Source organism: Brassica rapa, chromosome A03 (genome assembly GCF_000309985.2).
Source record: "Brassica rapa cultivar Chiifu-401-42 chromosome A03, CAAS_Brap_v3.01, whole genome shotgun sequence".
Taxonomy (NCBI): domain Eukaryota; kingdom Viridiplantae; phylum Streptophyta; class Magnoliopsida; order Brassicales; family Brassicaceae; genus Brassica; species Brassica rapa.
Genome location: NC_024797.2, coordinates 3,713,583 through 3,728,352, shown reverse-complemented (window position 1 = coordinate 3,728,352; position 14,770 = coordinate 3,713,583). Strand labels below are relative to the sequence as shown.

At 35.0% G+C, this 14,770-nt stretch overlaps 2 protein-coding genes and 1 long non-coding RNA gene across 3 annotated transcripts; 2 read left to right on the top strand and 1 right to left on the bottom strand.

Moving 5' to 3' along the window:
- Positions 1 to 955: 955 nt before the first annotated feature.
- LOC103856883 lies at positions 956 to 10,386 on the bottom strand. Its single transcript, XR_004456079.1, has 4 exons — positions 6,654 to 10,386; positions 2,014 to 6,570; positions 1,483 to 1,939; positions 956 to 1,131 (listed from the first exon to the last, which is right to left on the bottom strand). It is a non-coding gene; the product is annotated as an uncharacterized LOC103856883 (long non-coding RNA).
- Positions 10,387 to 10,669: 283 nt separating this feature from the next.
- On the top strand, positions 10,670 to 12,412 carry LOC103856322. Its single transcript, XM_009133431.3, has 2 exons — positions 10,670 to 10,786; positions 10,930 to 12,412. The coding sequence occupies exon 2, from the start codon at positions 11,341 to 11,343 to the stop codon at positions 12,373 to 12,375; it is 1,035 nt and encodes a 344-aa protein (XP_009131679.1). The 5' UTR covers positions 10,670 to 10,786; positions 10,930 to 11,340; the 3' UTR covers positions 12,376 to 12,412.
- A 1,631-nt stretch (positions 12,413 to 14,043) lies between these two features.
- LOC103856321 (monothiol glutaredoxin-S2) lies at positions 14,044 to 14,766 on the top strand. Its single transcript, XM_009133430.3, has one exon. It carries the CDS (start codon positions 14,220 to 14,222, stop codon positions 14,526 to 14,528), a length of 309 nt encoding a protein of 102 aa, XP_009131678.1. The 5' UTR covers positions 14,044 to 14,219; the 3' UTR covers positions 14,529 to 14,766.
- Positions 14,767 to 14,770: the final 4 nt, after the last annotated feature.

The window sequence follows — 14,770 nt, the reverse complement described above, 5'->3', positions numbered from 1 at the left end:
ATAAGTTAAATCAGGTCATATCTCATATTTCCTGTATATTTTTTAAAATTATTTTTCTTGTATATATATTTTACGATAGAGATTGCAATAATATGATTAGGATATATGTTAAAAGGTTAAAGTTATCCCTATATGTTACTAAACATAGATATATGTAGACATGTTATATTAGATTTTTTAAATTGTCAAAAGTTTTGATATGATAAACAAAAATTAAGTTGAATATAATATATCAAATAGAGTAGTTTGTTTCTTAATCCACCTTGAGATATTTTCTGCCGTCTTAAAGAATATTGTTTTGTATTTCTGTGGACCTTTTTTTAAAAAAATGTTTAAATCTTTTTGTTTAAAATCTTTTGAATAATATTTAACCAATGCAATTTTTTTTTTGATTTGGAAGATACATACACTGATATAGTTTGGTAAATTTACTATATTTTTTGGAAGTATTGCAGATACAAAGGTCAGCAAAAACTTATCGCCAAAAACTTATCGCTAATCTTAATTGTTTTGGAAATTAGGTGTGCCACAATATATACATAACCCAACCCTTTCGATCATCTGATCTTCTTACGGTAGTTTAAAAAGACAATTGGGAATTGATTGAACAACATAGATACTATACAAAGCGGAGTCAGAGTGAAGCGACACCAAGATCAGCGATAGCGAGGAGATATTTTTCCTCCGTTCAGATCTTTTGAAGACAACTTCCGAACTTGTCACTGAAGGATCTCCAAAACAATTACGTCTTCTACTTTATCTGATGGAGGGTTATGAACAGAGTAGACACAAAAAGCTTTACCTCTCGTCTCCTTTAGCATCTCTTGAGAAGGGACTCCTAAAGATATTGGAAATTTGGTCATTTTGAGATGCTTAAGCTATGATTTCCTTGGTTTTATTCTTTAGCCTTGTCGTTTGATTTTATGAGAAAGAAGCAGATTTATAGAAAACTGAATAAATCAAGCATCTTTCTTGTGGAAAAAAAACTAACACTTCTTTATAACGTGTGGGCTTACTTCAAAATATTTCAAAAATTCACCGGTCCATTCTAGTTTCGTATTTGTTCCCATCTTAATCATGGTCTCATCTCACTGTCAATTTTTCCCAAAATCTGATCTCCTTCTCAGGTCCCTGTATATCATCAAAAAAAGATGACAAACCAAAATCAGATTTTCTTCTCAAGTCTCTGTGTATCATCAAAGAAAGATTAAGACGAACCTATTCATCCGAGGTCACGTTTCAAAAAGTAACTCTAAGGCGAAAATTCTAATCAATGAAGTTTACAGAAAACAAAGCAAGATTAAGAAAGTAAACAATCATTTACACATTTACAGAACAGAGTTAGGAAAAATCAAATGGATTTTCGTCTCCATTATGGCAGATGCAAATACTTTGCTTGTTTTGAGCTATGAACAGATGCCTGCATCATCGTTTTCCACAGACAGGTAAAAAGACAGCAAAAAATCTTTGATATAAACTTACTTCAGTAGATGCAGCCCATCGGTTTCCTGAGCTGAAGTAGTGGATGTATCTTAAGCAACGTTGCACCCAGGGGCGGAGGCAGTGTGGAAGAGGTGGAGGCAGCTGACCCCCTTCTTTTTTTAAATATTCATTTTTTGTTAAAAAAAATTGTAAAATAAATTTTCTTTACTTGAAAATGAAATTTAACCATACTAAATTTTTTTGACCCCAATACAAAATGAAATTTTAACTGAATCATAAGCAGCTCCAAACCAATCAAACGACTACAATACCACCAAAGGTGCTACATGGATCATCAATTACAGCTAGCCGGTAGGCCTCACCATAAAGATTTGTGTGCTTCATGACTGCACATGTCGGGTTTTCAGAATCTGATACACAGTTCCAAGCAGAGTCAACATCAAGGTAATTGTGGTATGATCTCTTGCTCACCAGGAAAACGTTTTTTATTGTATGGCTGAAAATTAGGACACGGATTATAAGACAATTTGGCAATCAAAACCAAAAAGTAATTTTACTAACTATTATTACCTTCCCGTAGAGCTGAAACGATGTGGCAATACCGTAGCACTCATTTCAGAAAGGCTCTAGGGAACTAATCTTCTGAGAAAGGCAGGAATACAAAAATTCCTCCATACATATTTTTCATGTCCATGTCTGCCGCTCTGGATCTCGCTTCTAATCTTGGTTGGAAGATCCATTTCTCCGATTCCAAATACAATTGCGATATCTTTCCGGCGACTCTTCCCATCTCCGGCCGGTTCACCGCCTCATCCTCCACGCACTCCAACGCCAACCGCATTAACTTCTCCACCACCTTCACCGGAAATGAATCCCCCAACCTCCGATCCATCCACCTCCTCAACCGCCCCTCTAAATCACCACCATCTCCGCCGTCAACCACCGCTTTCGCCGTTTCAATCACCGAAGTCCGTTCAAAATCCCCTATCGATTTCTCATACCTGTACTTCAACGGCTCCTCCCCGGAGAGAAGCTCAAGCATCATGACTCCGAAGGCGAACACGTCTGATTCCTGAGTCGCAACCCCCGAAGCCTGAAACTCCGGCGACATGTATCCTATCACTCCTTCGAATCTAACGGCTCTGGAATCTCTCGATCCGTCTGTTTCCCCGCAGAGCTTCGCGGTGCCGAAGTGGCAGATCTTGGCGTTGAAATCGGGCTCCGTCACGATCACCGCCGAGCTCTTGATGTGGTTGTGAAGATCTTCAAACGCATGTCTGTCAATATGGTCAAGGTATTCAATGATTATCAGCCTGGATCAAAATTTTGATATTTAATGATTTATAAACAAAGGGAGCTGAAACGTGAAAAGAGTAGTAAAGAACATGATTGAATGAGGGAGAGTGGGTTGAAGAGTCGCCACGATAATAGCCCTCATTAGAGATTATGTATTAATGAGATGGGCTTCGTATTGACCACTGGATATTACTAATGGCCCAGATGCATGGCCTGGTTTTTGTATTGGTCGATTTAAAACTGGTATGACATGGCAAAATAGTGATCTCTGATTAGCTGAATATATTAACTGACGTGGACAGGGTTAGAAGGCTTGGTATTCTGCTTTTAGTAGTGTTAGATTTTAATATATATATATTTGAACACTTATGAACATGTAGATAATTAAGATATTTTTAGATTTGTAAAAACTTATCCGGACTCGGAAGAATCTAACTTGAACTATGTATGAAAATTTATAACAATAGTTTAGTTTTAAAATCTAAAAAACTGATACCTATAAAAACCGATTTAAATCTAAACATATACATGAATACCATATCTAACTGATATGCAAACAAATAAAAACATTTTTGTTAATTGGTTTAAATTTTTTCACTAATAGAGCAATTTAATTGAAATGACATATGAAATTATAATGTTTAGTATGTAAAATAAATAAAATTGAATTATTATGGTAAATATAGTTAATGAAGTAATTTTTCAGAGTAAAAAATGAATGTAAATAATTATTTATAATAATTTTGACTCTAAATAAAAATAATAAATGAACTAGCTAGAATTGTTAAAATGAGAATGACAATCTATAAAACCCCACTTAAAAATAGATAAATTTTATTTTGTATTTTAGTTTTAAAAGAATAGATTATGTCTTCTATTATTTTTATTAAAATTACAAAGTAGGTTTTCTGGACAAGGAAAAGTTTCAATTTTAAATGCTGGCTTAAAAGAAACATCAACCAAGCTGACTTAGAGAGTCACAATCAGAAGAAGAAAATGGCTACATTTAGAGTTCCTACATTTATTCCTCCAGCTTATTTGTTAACCGTTTGGTAAGATTTCATATCAGTTAATAGTAAATTAGTTTAATTTAGAAATTAACGTCCAACGTATATTTGTGGTAGTGCTCGAATCTAGCAAATCAGACTTTGAAGCAAAAACACACCGAGTCATCAACATAAAATTTAAACTAACAAATTTGTCACTTTCGAAGACCGTTTCTTATCCTTACACCACTGATTTATAATAATAAACTATTTTAACAAGAAAATCTCAGTTTTTTTCTGAAAATATTTACTTTATAACACATAAACTGAAAGTTTTTAAAAACGTTAAATCATCTATCTTTGAACACAGTGTATTAAAATTGAACTTGTATTTCCAAATTATAAATTAACTAGTGGTATGCCCGCCCTACGGGGCGGAATGTTGTTTCAATTATTTATGTGTTGTATTTTATTGTATTTTTAATGTAACTCAATTTTCTTGTGTTAAAAAGTATATCAAGTTGGTTTATAGTATTTAATTTGATCTATTAGAATATGTGTTTTTTTTTGCAACTTCTAAGTTGTGTTTGTGAGCTTACGGGTAATTGTTATTTTCAGTAAAGGTTTTTTTAGCAATTTTTAAGTTGTGTTTAGAAATAGTATCAAATATGTGAAGGTTTTCCTCCTTTAAGATGATTTTATGTAAATCTACGCGAGATATATTTAGCATACCTTCTATTAGTTTTATCGTTCTCAAAATGTATTTGGTTATCTTGTATTGTTGGGACAAAAAAAAAATAACTAAATCATTTTTTTTTGAATAACTAAATCATTTTCTGACTTTATTGGATATCAGAACTAAGACTAAACTGAATTTGTTTTGTATGATTTTGATTACCCACATACGACTAATGGTCGTTGATAATGTTTGTAAGTTTCATGTGGTTTTTGAATTCAATGTAATCGTAAATTGATAGGTATCTTTTTTGTTGTTCTCTCACATGTTGCTTTCCATTTCATCCGAAAGTATTGTACCTCTAATAAGTCAATTTAAAATATCAAACTCTAAATGTGATCAAGCCATTTTTTAAGAATCACTTTCTAATGTATATGTTCCAATATTTTAGTTCCTAAAAAACTTATAAATGATTCTAGAGGTAATAATAATAATAATAATAATAATAATAATAATAATATATTAAGCTAATAATATTATGTTAATTATAGTAGAGTTTTTTTCTGCATATATTATAGCTTTTGTACATTTTTGTATTGTTATTTGACTTGTTTTCTTTACTTTTTATATTTGAAGTGTAGTTTTAGTTTCTGTATAGATTAATTAATATATCTATATTGACATTAGATTCCAACGTTTAGAAGACTACATTTAGAACGTTAACAAAGTTTTTGATGGCAACTAATGTCAAAACAAATGTTGTAACTCTTTTTTAATAGTTTTATGAATGTCATCATGATAATGCAGTTTATTGTTTTTTTTTTACATTATAATGCAGTTTATTGTTACGAACAAAAGATCATAATAGTCCCGTAACTGGATAAAATGAACATTTTGGATTATCCCTACAACGGTGGAAAACATGTTAAAGAGATCGCTGAAATGGTGTGCTGTACATATCAAAGGAATATAATTGGAAGGATGCTTACTAATATCAGAGACGACAGAACACGACTGTCCACATGCTCTACCCACACACACTGTTTCACAGTAAAACACTACTTCACATCGTTAAGGTGACTTTTTTTATCTAAGCAGTCAACTCAACATATGGCACAATCATTACGCCCGTTTTCCTTATTCCTTCATCGTTGCACTGTATCAAACTCCATAGCTTATAAGGTCTTGACTCCTACCGTCTATATAGACAAACGTTACAGGTCCATTGTCTTATCAAACACCAGATCAGAACTCATCAGCAATGGTTCACACTCTTATCTCCTTCTCATCTTAGATGTCGCTTGCTTCGTCTCTCGTATATCATTGGCGATTTCACAAACATTCTTTATACAAATGTACGCTCCGCCAAAAGAACTCTGTTCCAGACTTGCATGGAACTACCCGAACTTTAATTTCTTCCTACCACCAAAACACTTGAATCGCGACCAACTCATCTTAATTTGTTGCTATCCGACGGCTGGATTGCTTGGGCTATCAATATGTTTTGATGAGCAGCTCTTAGGCGTTGAAGATATGCTGGTATTTGTGTAAGCTCTGATGAATCACCAAACTTTTCTTTATACATCTGTATGATCATTGTTTCCATAGCCGAACTCTCGCATTTATAGACCAATTCACAACCGAAAGTTTGTCAAGACCAGAGAACCATTAAAATCAAAGGAAGACCAAAGATTGAGCCAACAACAAAAGTATCATCTAGCCTGTTTACCTTGTTTAGGACATTCATGTCTGCTACGCTACAATGATTTTCTCTGATTCCTTTGGATATCTTCAAAAAGCTTGAGATGGTTATTAATCAAACACAGAAAAACAAAAAGGATTTATCGTAGTCAACACCTACGAATGAAGGAAAGGCTCAAAGAACCAAGCACATAGTAGTTATTCTAGCCTCTTTCCCTTTAGAATTTGTGTCGCAGCCGCGGATCGCGCGTCAATGAAAAGAACATGTACCATATATAAACACAGCCACGATGAATTTATGTGTTTTGAGTACTGTAATGAGAAACCTTGTATGAGATGATCAAAGATGATCGTGAGAATGAGAGCCAAGATCCCTGAACCAACGATCCATTTGCTCCTCGTCATTCTTCTTGACATAGTGGTCAACACTTTCATGCTCTTGTCAATGGCATCATCCACACCCTGAAGCTGTTACACAAATCACAAAGAGATAGTTTTTTCTTAATTATCTAATGATAGATACTGAAACCAAACCCGGCTTCGGCTGATACCTCTTAAAAATTGATTAACCGAAAACTGAGTCCAGATTCGGCGGTCCCGGTGGCGACTGAAGACATTCTGGTGGTGAGGGAGATTTACCGGTGGATTTCATGGCAGTTGCTGTAGCTTTTTCAGTATATATTTTTCAATTAGGGTTGATTGAAGATCAGACACAACACTTTATATAGAAAGAGATATAAGGGGAGATGGAACAAACCCATTTAAGGTACTTTCAAGAGGATAATAGATTGATGATGCTTAGGTTACTGTAACGGATGAGTGTAGAATTTGATCGGTGACGATGATGTGAGATCATCTGAGAAGAACAAAAAAAATTATGCTTCAGACTCTTGAGGCATTTTGGGCTTAATGGGCTGTTTAAGTTGTTAAAAAAAAAACCCAAAATGAAACCAGTTTCGACGTTCGACGATGACGTGTAAAATGAAGCCTTCTGATTGGATGATTTTTTAAGAGGACGTGGACAGCTTAGAATTTGAGAGTATTCTCCTTTTAATATTGTATTGATTTGATTTAATATCTGGCATATGACGACGCGTGGCAGTGTAACAGCTAGGAGGAGTTTCATAACAGACAATGCACATGAGCGTTGTGGATAATTGCCTCCATTGTCGGAAAAACATAATGGACTTGTTGTTACGTGATCAAAGAGGACGGCTCCTTTCTAAGCTGACCACCGTCGATCCTCTCATCATACGACACGTGTCATTATCAAGTGTAGTCAATCATTGTTGACCAAACTCCTTTAACGTGTTCTTAAATTTTACAGACATTAGCACCTCCTAATTTTCAATTGAATATATAACAGATCCGGTGGTTGGACTTGTATGATTTTTGCTTAACTTAACTTTACTATTTTTAGTTTTACGGAAATGAAGTATATATTTATAATTTGTTTTGATTAGCGCAAAAAAAAAACAAATTAAATCAGAAAACAATGATCCCTTTTTCTTGTAAGAGCATGGTCGGACAAAAATTAAATAAAAGGAAACTGGACCAAATTAATTCATGCGTTAAGTTACGTTACACGTAATCAGGACTATTATTGGACTAATGGTCTAGAGGGTTCGCTTAATTTAATGATTTTTTAAAAAAATTTAATGATTCCATTGTTCATGACAATGCAGTGTCAAACCACACACACATATATATATATATATATATATACATACAAATAAGAATGATGACAATTATACATTTGATAACGATCTAATATATGGTATTGATAGTTGAGGTAAAATAATCTACACTACACCTTGGCCAATATTAACAATTGATAGTTCTGCTTCATGGGGTTTAGTTTAATTAAGCCCCGGTTATGCAAAATAAATTTAAAAGACAAATATAGATGTATATGTCATATCGGTGGAACTAATGAGTTTTGGGCTCTTTGAAAACAGTTAAGAGTTAACTAACCTACGAACATGGTGGTGTTTTTGTCAACATGGCCATGTTTGGGAGGCCCTTTGTGCCTCAACTCTTAGAAAATACCTTGGAGATGCAATTGGCGCGTAGTCTCTCTTAGACCTCCGGAAGATATGTACACTCATCGACAGGGCCGTCTCAAATTTTTTTGGGATCATGTTCAGAAATATTAACGATAAATTTGAAAACAATTAAATAGCTTTAGAAATTAGTAGTTTTATCTATATATGTTTAACGTTTTTTTATAAATTATAAACTCTAAATTGATAATTTTGTGACGGTAATTTATATACATATTGTTAAAATTTCTTTAATTTTTTATATTTTTATACTCAGATCATATTCGACCGTTCCACTTGCACGTGTTATTAGACGGCCCTGCTCATTGATCATTTATTCTTTTACTAATTTAAAACACTCATCGAACATTAACAGCAACTATATAAAGGTAAAACCCTAAAAGTAGTTAAATCTTTGTTTGTGGATCAATGAAATCTGTGAACTTTGCATAAACAAAAAAAAACTGTGAAATTAGGTGCTAATAATAGTTTGCAATGGTTAACACTATAATAGTATAATTATCATATTTTCATCCTTTTTAAAGTTGATTTATTATGATATTATAATTATAAAAAATATTAAATAGATAATACGACAACCGACTATACTATCTGCCTTATTTTCATTTATTTAACATAATTGTATTGTTATAAACAACGTAACAAAATGTCCGCATTCTGCATAACTCGTATAAAGGGTTATCTACCAAGCTATTACCAACTATAGTTTCTTTTCTTTAGCTAAATATTTGGAAATCAAGGGGATAAGACCATACAATCATAAATAAATAGACCTATCTATAACATTATAAATACTCGTGTTGCCCTTTGAGATTACTATATAGCCAACAATATAAGTTTCATGTATATTTTCGATGCATACGAATCTGCATGTTTATATCTTTAAAGGTGAATTTGTTCCACAAAAGGGAAATTCCTTTTTTTCGAAAATGGATTTTATTTTTTTGAAAAATCGAAATTTTAAAATTTGGTGCAAGAAATAAAAATTGTAGAACATGATTCGGATCCTTCGCGAGAGAATACGCGTTTTGTTGTCGCTGGTTTGATCATTTTTCGAGCTGACGCCAAACTCATCTTTTCAATCTCATCGCTCCACGTAACAATATAGATAGATAAATGGATCAATACCGGAATACATGTAAATATAAATTTATTGTTCCGGTTAACTTATTCTTGGCATCTCCCTTTTAAAAATCGATAACTGTATGCAAATTGAGTTGCAACTTGCAACCACGCAACGTACGGACGATTCGTGCCATGGTAATATGTGATGCCACGATCCGTCCTCGCGATCTTTATTATTATCATCGCCATTGATTAAGTTTAACTTATACTTTTTTAAAGGACATCTTATATCAACTTAATTTACTTGGTTTATATATATAGCGTGGCATACATGTAAACTAAAATATAATAGCACATATCCTATAAAAGACTGCTCATGACATATTCAAATTACATGACAGAATACTAACTTTTAATTTCTAATAAATCTTGATCGATCTTGTTAATTAGTATAGAAAGTTGACATCATTTTCAATTTTATACTTTATTAATTAGATCATATATACCCCACAAGAAAGAATATATATGTACACTGATCTAATGATTTCCATATATCTTATCCTATAACGTACTTTATACTAATAGTTCAAAACACAATTTATTTTAAAAATGATTCGGTTAGTAGTTGCGATCAAACTAGTGATCAAAAACTAATGTTCATATAATTCGTCTTATGTGGGTGATAAGTTTTTCAAGTATATTTGGGTGAAGCTTTGATGGTTCTTGCTTAGTTAATATCATATTTTTTTATGCCCGATTCGGAATCTTCGTATTTTTGTAACCCTAGCTATTATAATTGTAGGGAACTGTCCTATGTGGGTGAAGCTTTGACGATGAACCAGTACCACATATACGAAGCAAGAACCAGTACCCACATAATAAAAAATAAAAAATACGAACTAAATATAAAAAATATTAATTGTAGGGAACTGTCACAAAAAGAATAAAACATACTTAGAGATTCCACCATGCATGCATGAACCCAATTAAATTGGCCATTGGTCTTCTAGCAGGCCAAACTTTGAGGTCCAAAAGTCGTACATTGCTACTATCATCGAATCTATTAAATTTCGTACAGTATATATGTCATCAAGTGTAGAAAGGATAGCATATGCATGCAGTTGGAAAAGAAAGGTTCGTTTGTTTATTGGATAATTAATGTTCTTTTTACGTGCTTGTAGCCATCAATTCAACACGTTGAAAAAGGATTCAATATAATTGTAAAACGTCAAAAGAGCCATAAGTTATGTCGTAAATATTAAAATCATGGGTGATAATAGCTAGGGCTACAAAAATTCAGATTTTAATTAATCACTTTGTAAATCTATATTAGCTTAATCATTTCAAAAACTAATTAACACTTGTTAATACATGCACTCTTCTGGCCTACCTCCTGACTAATGGTCTCTCCCAATTTTGCCTTGTCCCTCTTTGTGCAAAATGTTTATGAGGTTTTACTACTATTTATACTAGCACGATCGATAACCTCTTTGCGCCTTCTCTCGCTCACGTATACAAGGACGGATGAGACAATTGCATGGGATCACAACATGGCGGTAAACGTTTTCTTGAGATAGTAATACAGTATATGTATAATCAGACCTGCCTGACTTTTTTAGTGGCACAAAATAGGCTAGAATCATGCATGTTTGCATTTTTAAACACAGCTTTGCAGTAACAGAAACTCTATCCAAAACAGATTAGGTATTTGGAAAATCACCACAGACCAGCCATGTCTCATTTTGTAAGCAAAACAAAAGTTCGAAGAATAAATAGCTAAGAAAAGCTCCCACGCTCGACTATCAAGGCCCATCGTTCTACTCTTCTCTCCGGCGCCAGAGGAGCTCGAGCTCGCCGGCGTCGGGACTCTCCGTTACATCTCCGTGTTACTACCGTCTCTCCTAGCATTTTCATAGTCTGTGTTTTCGCCTGCTGCCTCGCTTCCGTTTTGCTGTGTGCTTTCTCCGTCACCACTCATCTTGCTCGCCGTCTCATCGTCATTTCGTCTGCTCGGATCTGTGTAGCCGTTTCTCATCTCAGGGCGTGGGTAAGAGCCGGATCTGTTCAGTCAGTGAGTAAGCTCACCGGATCTGTTCGACTCTTCGTCACCATGGCAACGCCGTCTCTGATACGAGCCAAGTCTCTTCCTCCACCATCAGATCTATCGCTCACTTCACCTACTCTGGTCTCCCGTCGCCGCGCTTCTCCAACCGGAATCTTTCGCCGACGAGATAGACCCATCACCACCGTCACCACCACGCCGTGTGCTTTGCGTTTGTGCTTCTCTCCTGTTCTTATCCTCAAGCCCGGCTCTCCCTCTGTAACACCGTCTCAACCCCCACAGGACAGCAAGTACTCCGTGCTCAGCCCGTTCTCGACTAGGCTCACCGGACTCACGACGACAGCTCCCTCCGACGACGCCTCCTGCTCCGACGGCGCATTGGGTGCGATTATTTGCCAAAGGAAAACCCTAATCTTAGTGGGCCTTATGGGCTTGGGCCTGGCCACAAGGAGTTCAGCTACCAACCTTTTTTCCAAACGATACATTTGCTTTCACTCGTGGACATGGGCAGTGTGCATAACTAAAATCACCGAATCTATGCTTAGCACCGGTTCACCTAGCCGGCCCCTCCCTCTTGTGTATCGCCCTTCCCCAAACCCAAAGGTACTTTCGTGTGGTCTCCTACCACAATTCCCTCCGTCTGTGTCCATACGCTTTGTAGTGTCAATTTCAATTATGGAACTGGAGATGATGTTAGACCTATCCGGCTCACCGGGCGTTTCACTGAATTTGCTTTCTGATGTATATGAGATTCTCATAGTCTTTTCAGAGATCACTGATGGAGATAGAGCTGTTTGTTTACTGAACTATTTAGCTAGTTCTAGATGTTCTTTGGGCTGTTCAGCCCTCTCACAAACCCATTCGCTTGGGTGTATCAACGTCGTTTACGACAATGGCAAGCTTGTTGGAGCTTTCATTTCAGGGATACAAGTGAAGATCATCGAAAGATTTCTTCACATTGAGCTAGCCTCTCCCACCAACATTTCTATCTTATGTTTTAGTGTACTCTTTGTTGTTCATCTGACCGTTGAGATTAACTCCGGTTTTATCGTCTTACCGTCGAGCACGGTTGTAACCACTTAACTTTTAAATTTTAATATATTACGTTGACAAAAAAAAAGTGATTCTCAAAATAATGTTTGGCATGTTGCTATGGAATGGACCGTCTAGGCCACGCGCATCTTATCCGACCATCATGGGACCAGATCACGACAAGGTCGTCTAGGTAGAAGATCTACATATATATAAACTGATCTTGGTTTTGTTGTTTGTTTCCTCCCATCTCAAAGATCTTGGGCTATATCCATGTATTTGATGTTTATATGCATGAATGTGCCCAAAAAAACAAAACATTATTAGAAATTTAGAATGAATTTTCTAGATCTAAACCAATATTAAACCATGATCGGTGAAACTATGTATTTCCAAACCGAATGATGGAAATCTAATGAATCTGCATGTTGCATGGGAAAAGGTTATGGAAACAGGGACCTCGAGCCTCGAGGGCATCTATACGTACAAGTATTAATTTATTTTTATTTTCATCCGTATTCTCCACTCGTTGCCTTAAGATTCGTTTGCCACAATGAAAGCTATTGAAGTGCTTAGCTCATATATAGAATCTCTCTCTTTCTCTCTCTTATAATTATACAAAATAAGCTTTTTGCGAGTTACATAATGTGGAAGTGGCGAGTCGAGAATAGAATCCTCACGTAGATGGAGACGTGTCATAAAGAAAAATCCCCAAAAAGATACCATATTTTGGATAACTAGTTCTCCAACTCACAAGATGCCAATTTGATAAGCTTTACATATTCCATTGTTGTTTTAGAAAACATATATGCAAGAAACTCATTTCCACTTTTAAGCCTTGGAATAAAAGAATTTAGGAAGCTTGAATGTTTTTGATTCATGAAAAAATTGTGATGATTTTGTATCTAGCGCTAATTAATTAGATTAACATTTGAATAAAATTTTAAAATCATACTCCATGAAAAATATGCGTGGCTTTAAATTGTTAATGGTAGTATGACTAGATTGAGCTCAATGCCCATCAAGTGATCATGTACGTGATGATATATATACATTTTTCTTTCTTTATATTCAAATTATGATAACTATGCTAATTTTGTAATTTGATACATTTTATCGGTTAATCCGGTCGGCTCTGAAAAAACGCACATATTGCTACAAATTAAGTGGACTGACATACTGACATAACTGTACTAATTAGTCAGTACTTATTAATCCACATGGTCCATTTCCATTGACCTCTATCAAGTGAGCTGACCTCTTTCCACACACTCCCACAAAATTTACATACTAACAAAATCCGTGAATATTAGTCTGATTTCAATCCACGAGATTCAGTAAATCAAAAAGCTTTTAACTTGTTCAGCCACAATGAGTTGTATGTCGGCTATAAACAAGAACAACATAAACTTATGCTTCTCTTTATTAATCAATATAATGGTTTATGATTTTCTTATATTAATTGAGATCCGCCGTACGAGCTAAGGACATTCTCACCTTTTAGCCATGACTAAATACTGCATACGCCTAAAGGACAACTTTTATATAAGAAAATAAACTTTCGAAATCATTAGATTCTCTTTACTTACATTTAGTGATCCTAAATAAAACTGAACTTGTGTCGCTGTCAGAAGTGATATCGTTAGAAACAAAATCTTACACATTTTGTCCGATCTAATCCAATAATCATCATCTTTTCCACCCCTATATAAACAAGCACTTGCAACCAATTTCATATCCACACAACAAACTCACAAAACATTGTTCTACGAGTCCAATCAAGAGTTTTCTTTTCCCTAAAATCTTTTCTTTCGTTATTAAACTTGTTTAAACAACGTAAAGAAGAAATCTAAAGAGTAGTTGCTCCTAGTCCTGATACCACATAGAATACAACAATGGAGATGATAACTAAGATGGTGTTGGAGAGACCAGTGGTGATATACAGCAAAAGCTCATGTTGTATGTCTCACACGGTCAAGACTTTGCTCTGCGATTTTGGAGCGAATCCAGCGGTTTACGAGCTAGACGAGGTGTCTAGAGGAAGGGAGATTGAGCAGGCGCTCTTGAGGCTCGGGTGTGGCCCAGCGGTTCCGGCTGTTTTTATCGGAGGAGAGTTAGTCGGTGGAGCCAACGAGGTCATGAGTCTACACCTTAACGGGTCCTTAATCCCTATGCTTAAGCAAGCTGGTGCATTGTGGGTTTGACTTAATATATAACTAACAAGTTTACTTAACCCTATAAGTTAAGTACGCAGAATAATGTTTTTTTTTTAATTTCAACACATCTATGATCTTTGACATGGTGATATGATGAGTCCACGTCAGATCAATAATCAGGGTGTTGTCTTCTTACTGTATTTTTGTGAACTTTTCTTATTGTACTTCTGAGGGTACTTACTTAATACTAAGTTTAAGTAAGCAGAGTAATGTTTTAAGTTTTTAAGAGC

Excerpts from the sequence above, each read along its gene's own strand:
- LOC103856322 (XM_009133431.3), top strand. The coding sequence starts at position 11,341 with ATGGCAACGCCGTCTCTGATACGAGCCAAGTCTCTTCCTCCACCATCA.
- LOC103856321 (XM_009133430.3), top strand. The coding sequence starts at position 14,220 with ATGGAGATGATAACTAAGATGGTGTTGGAGAGACCAGTGGTGATATAC.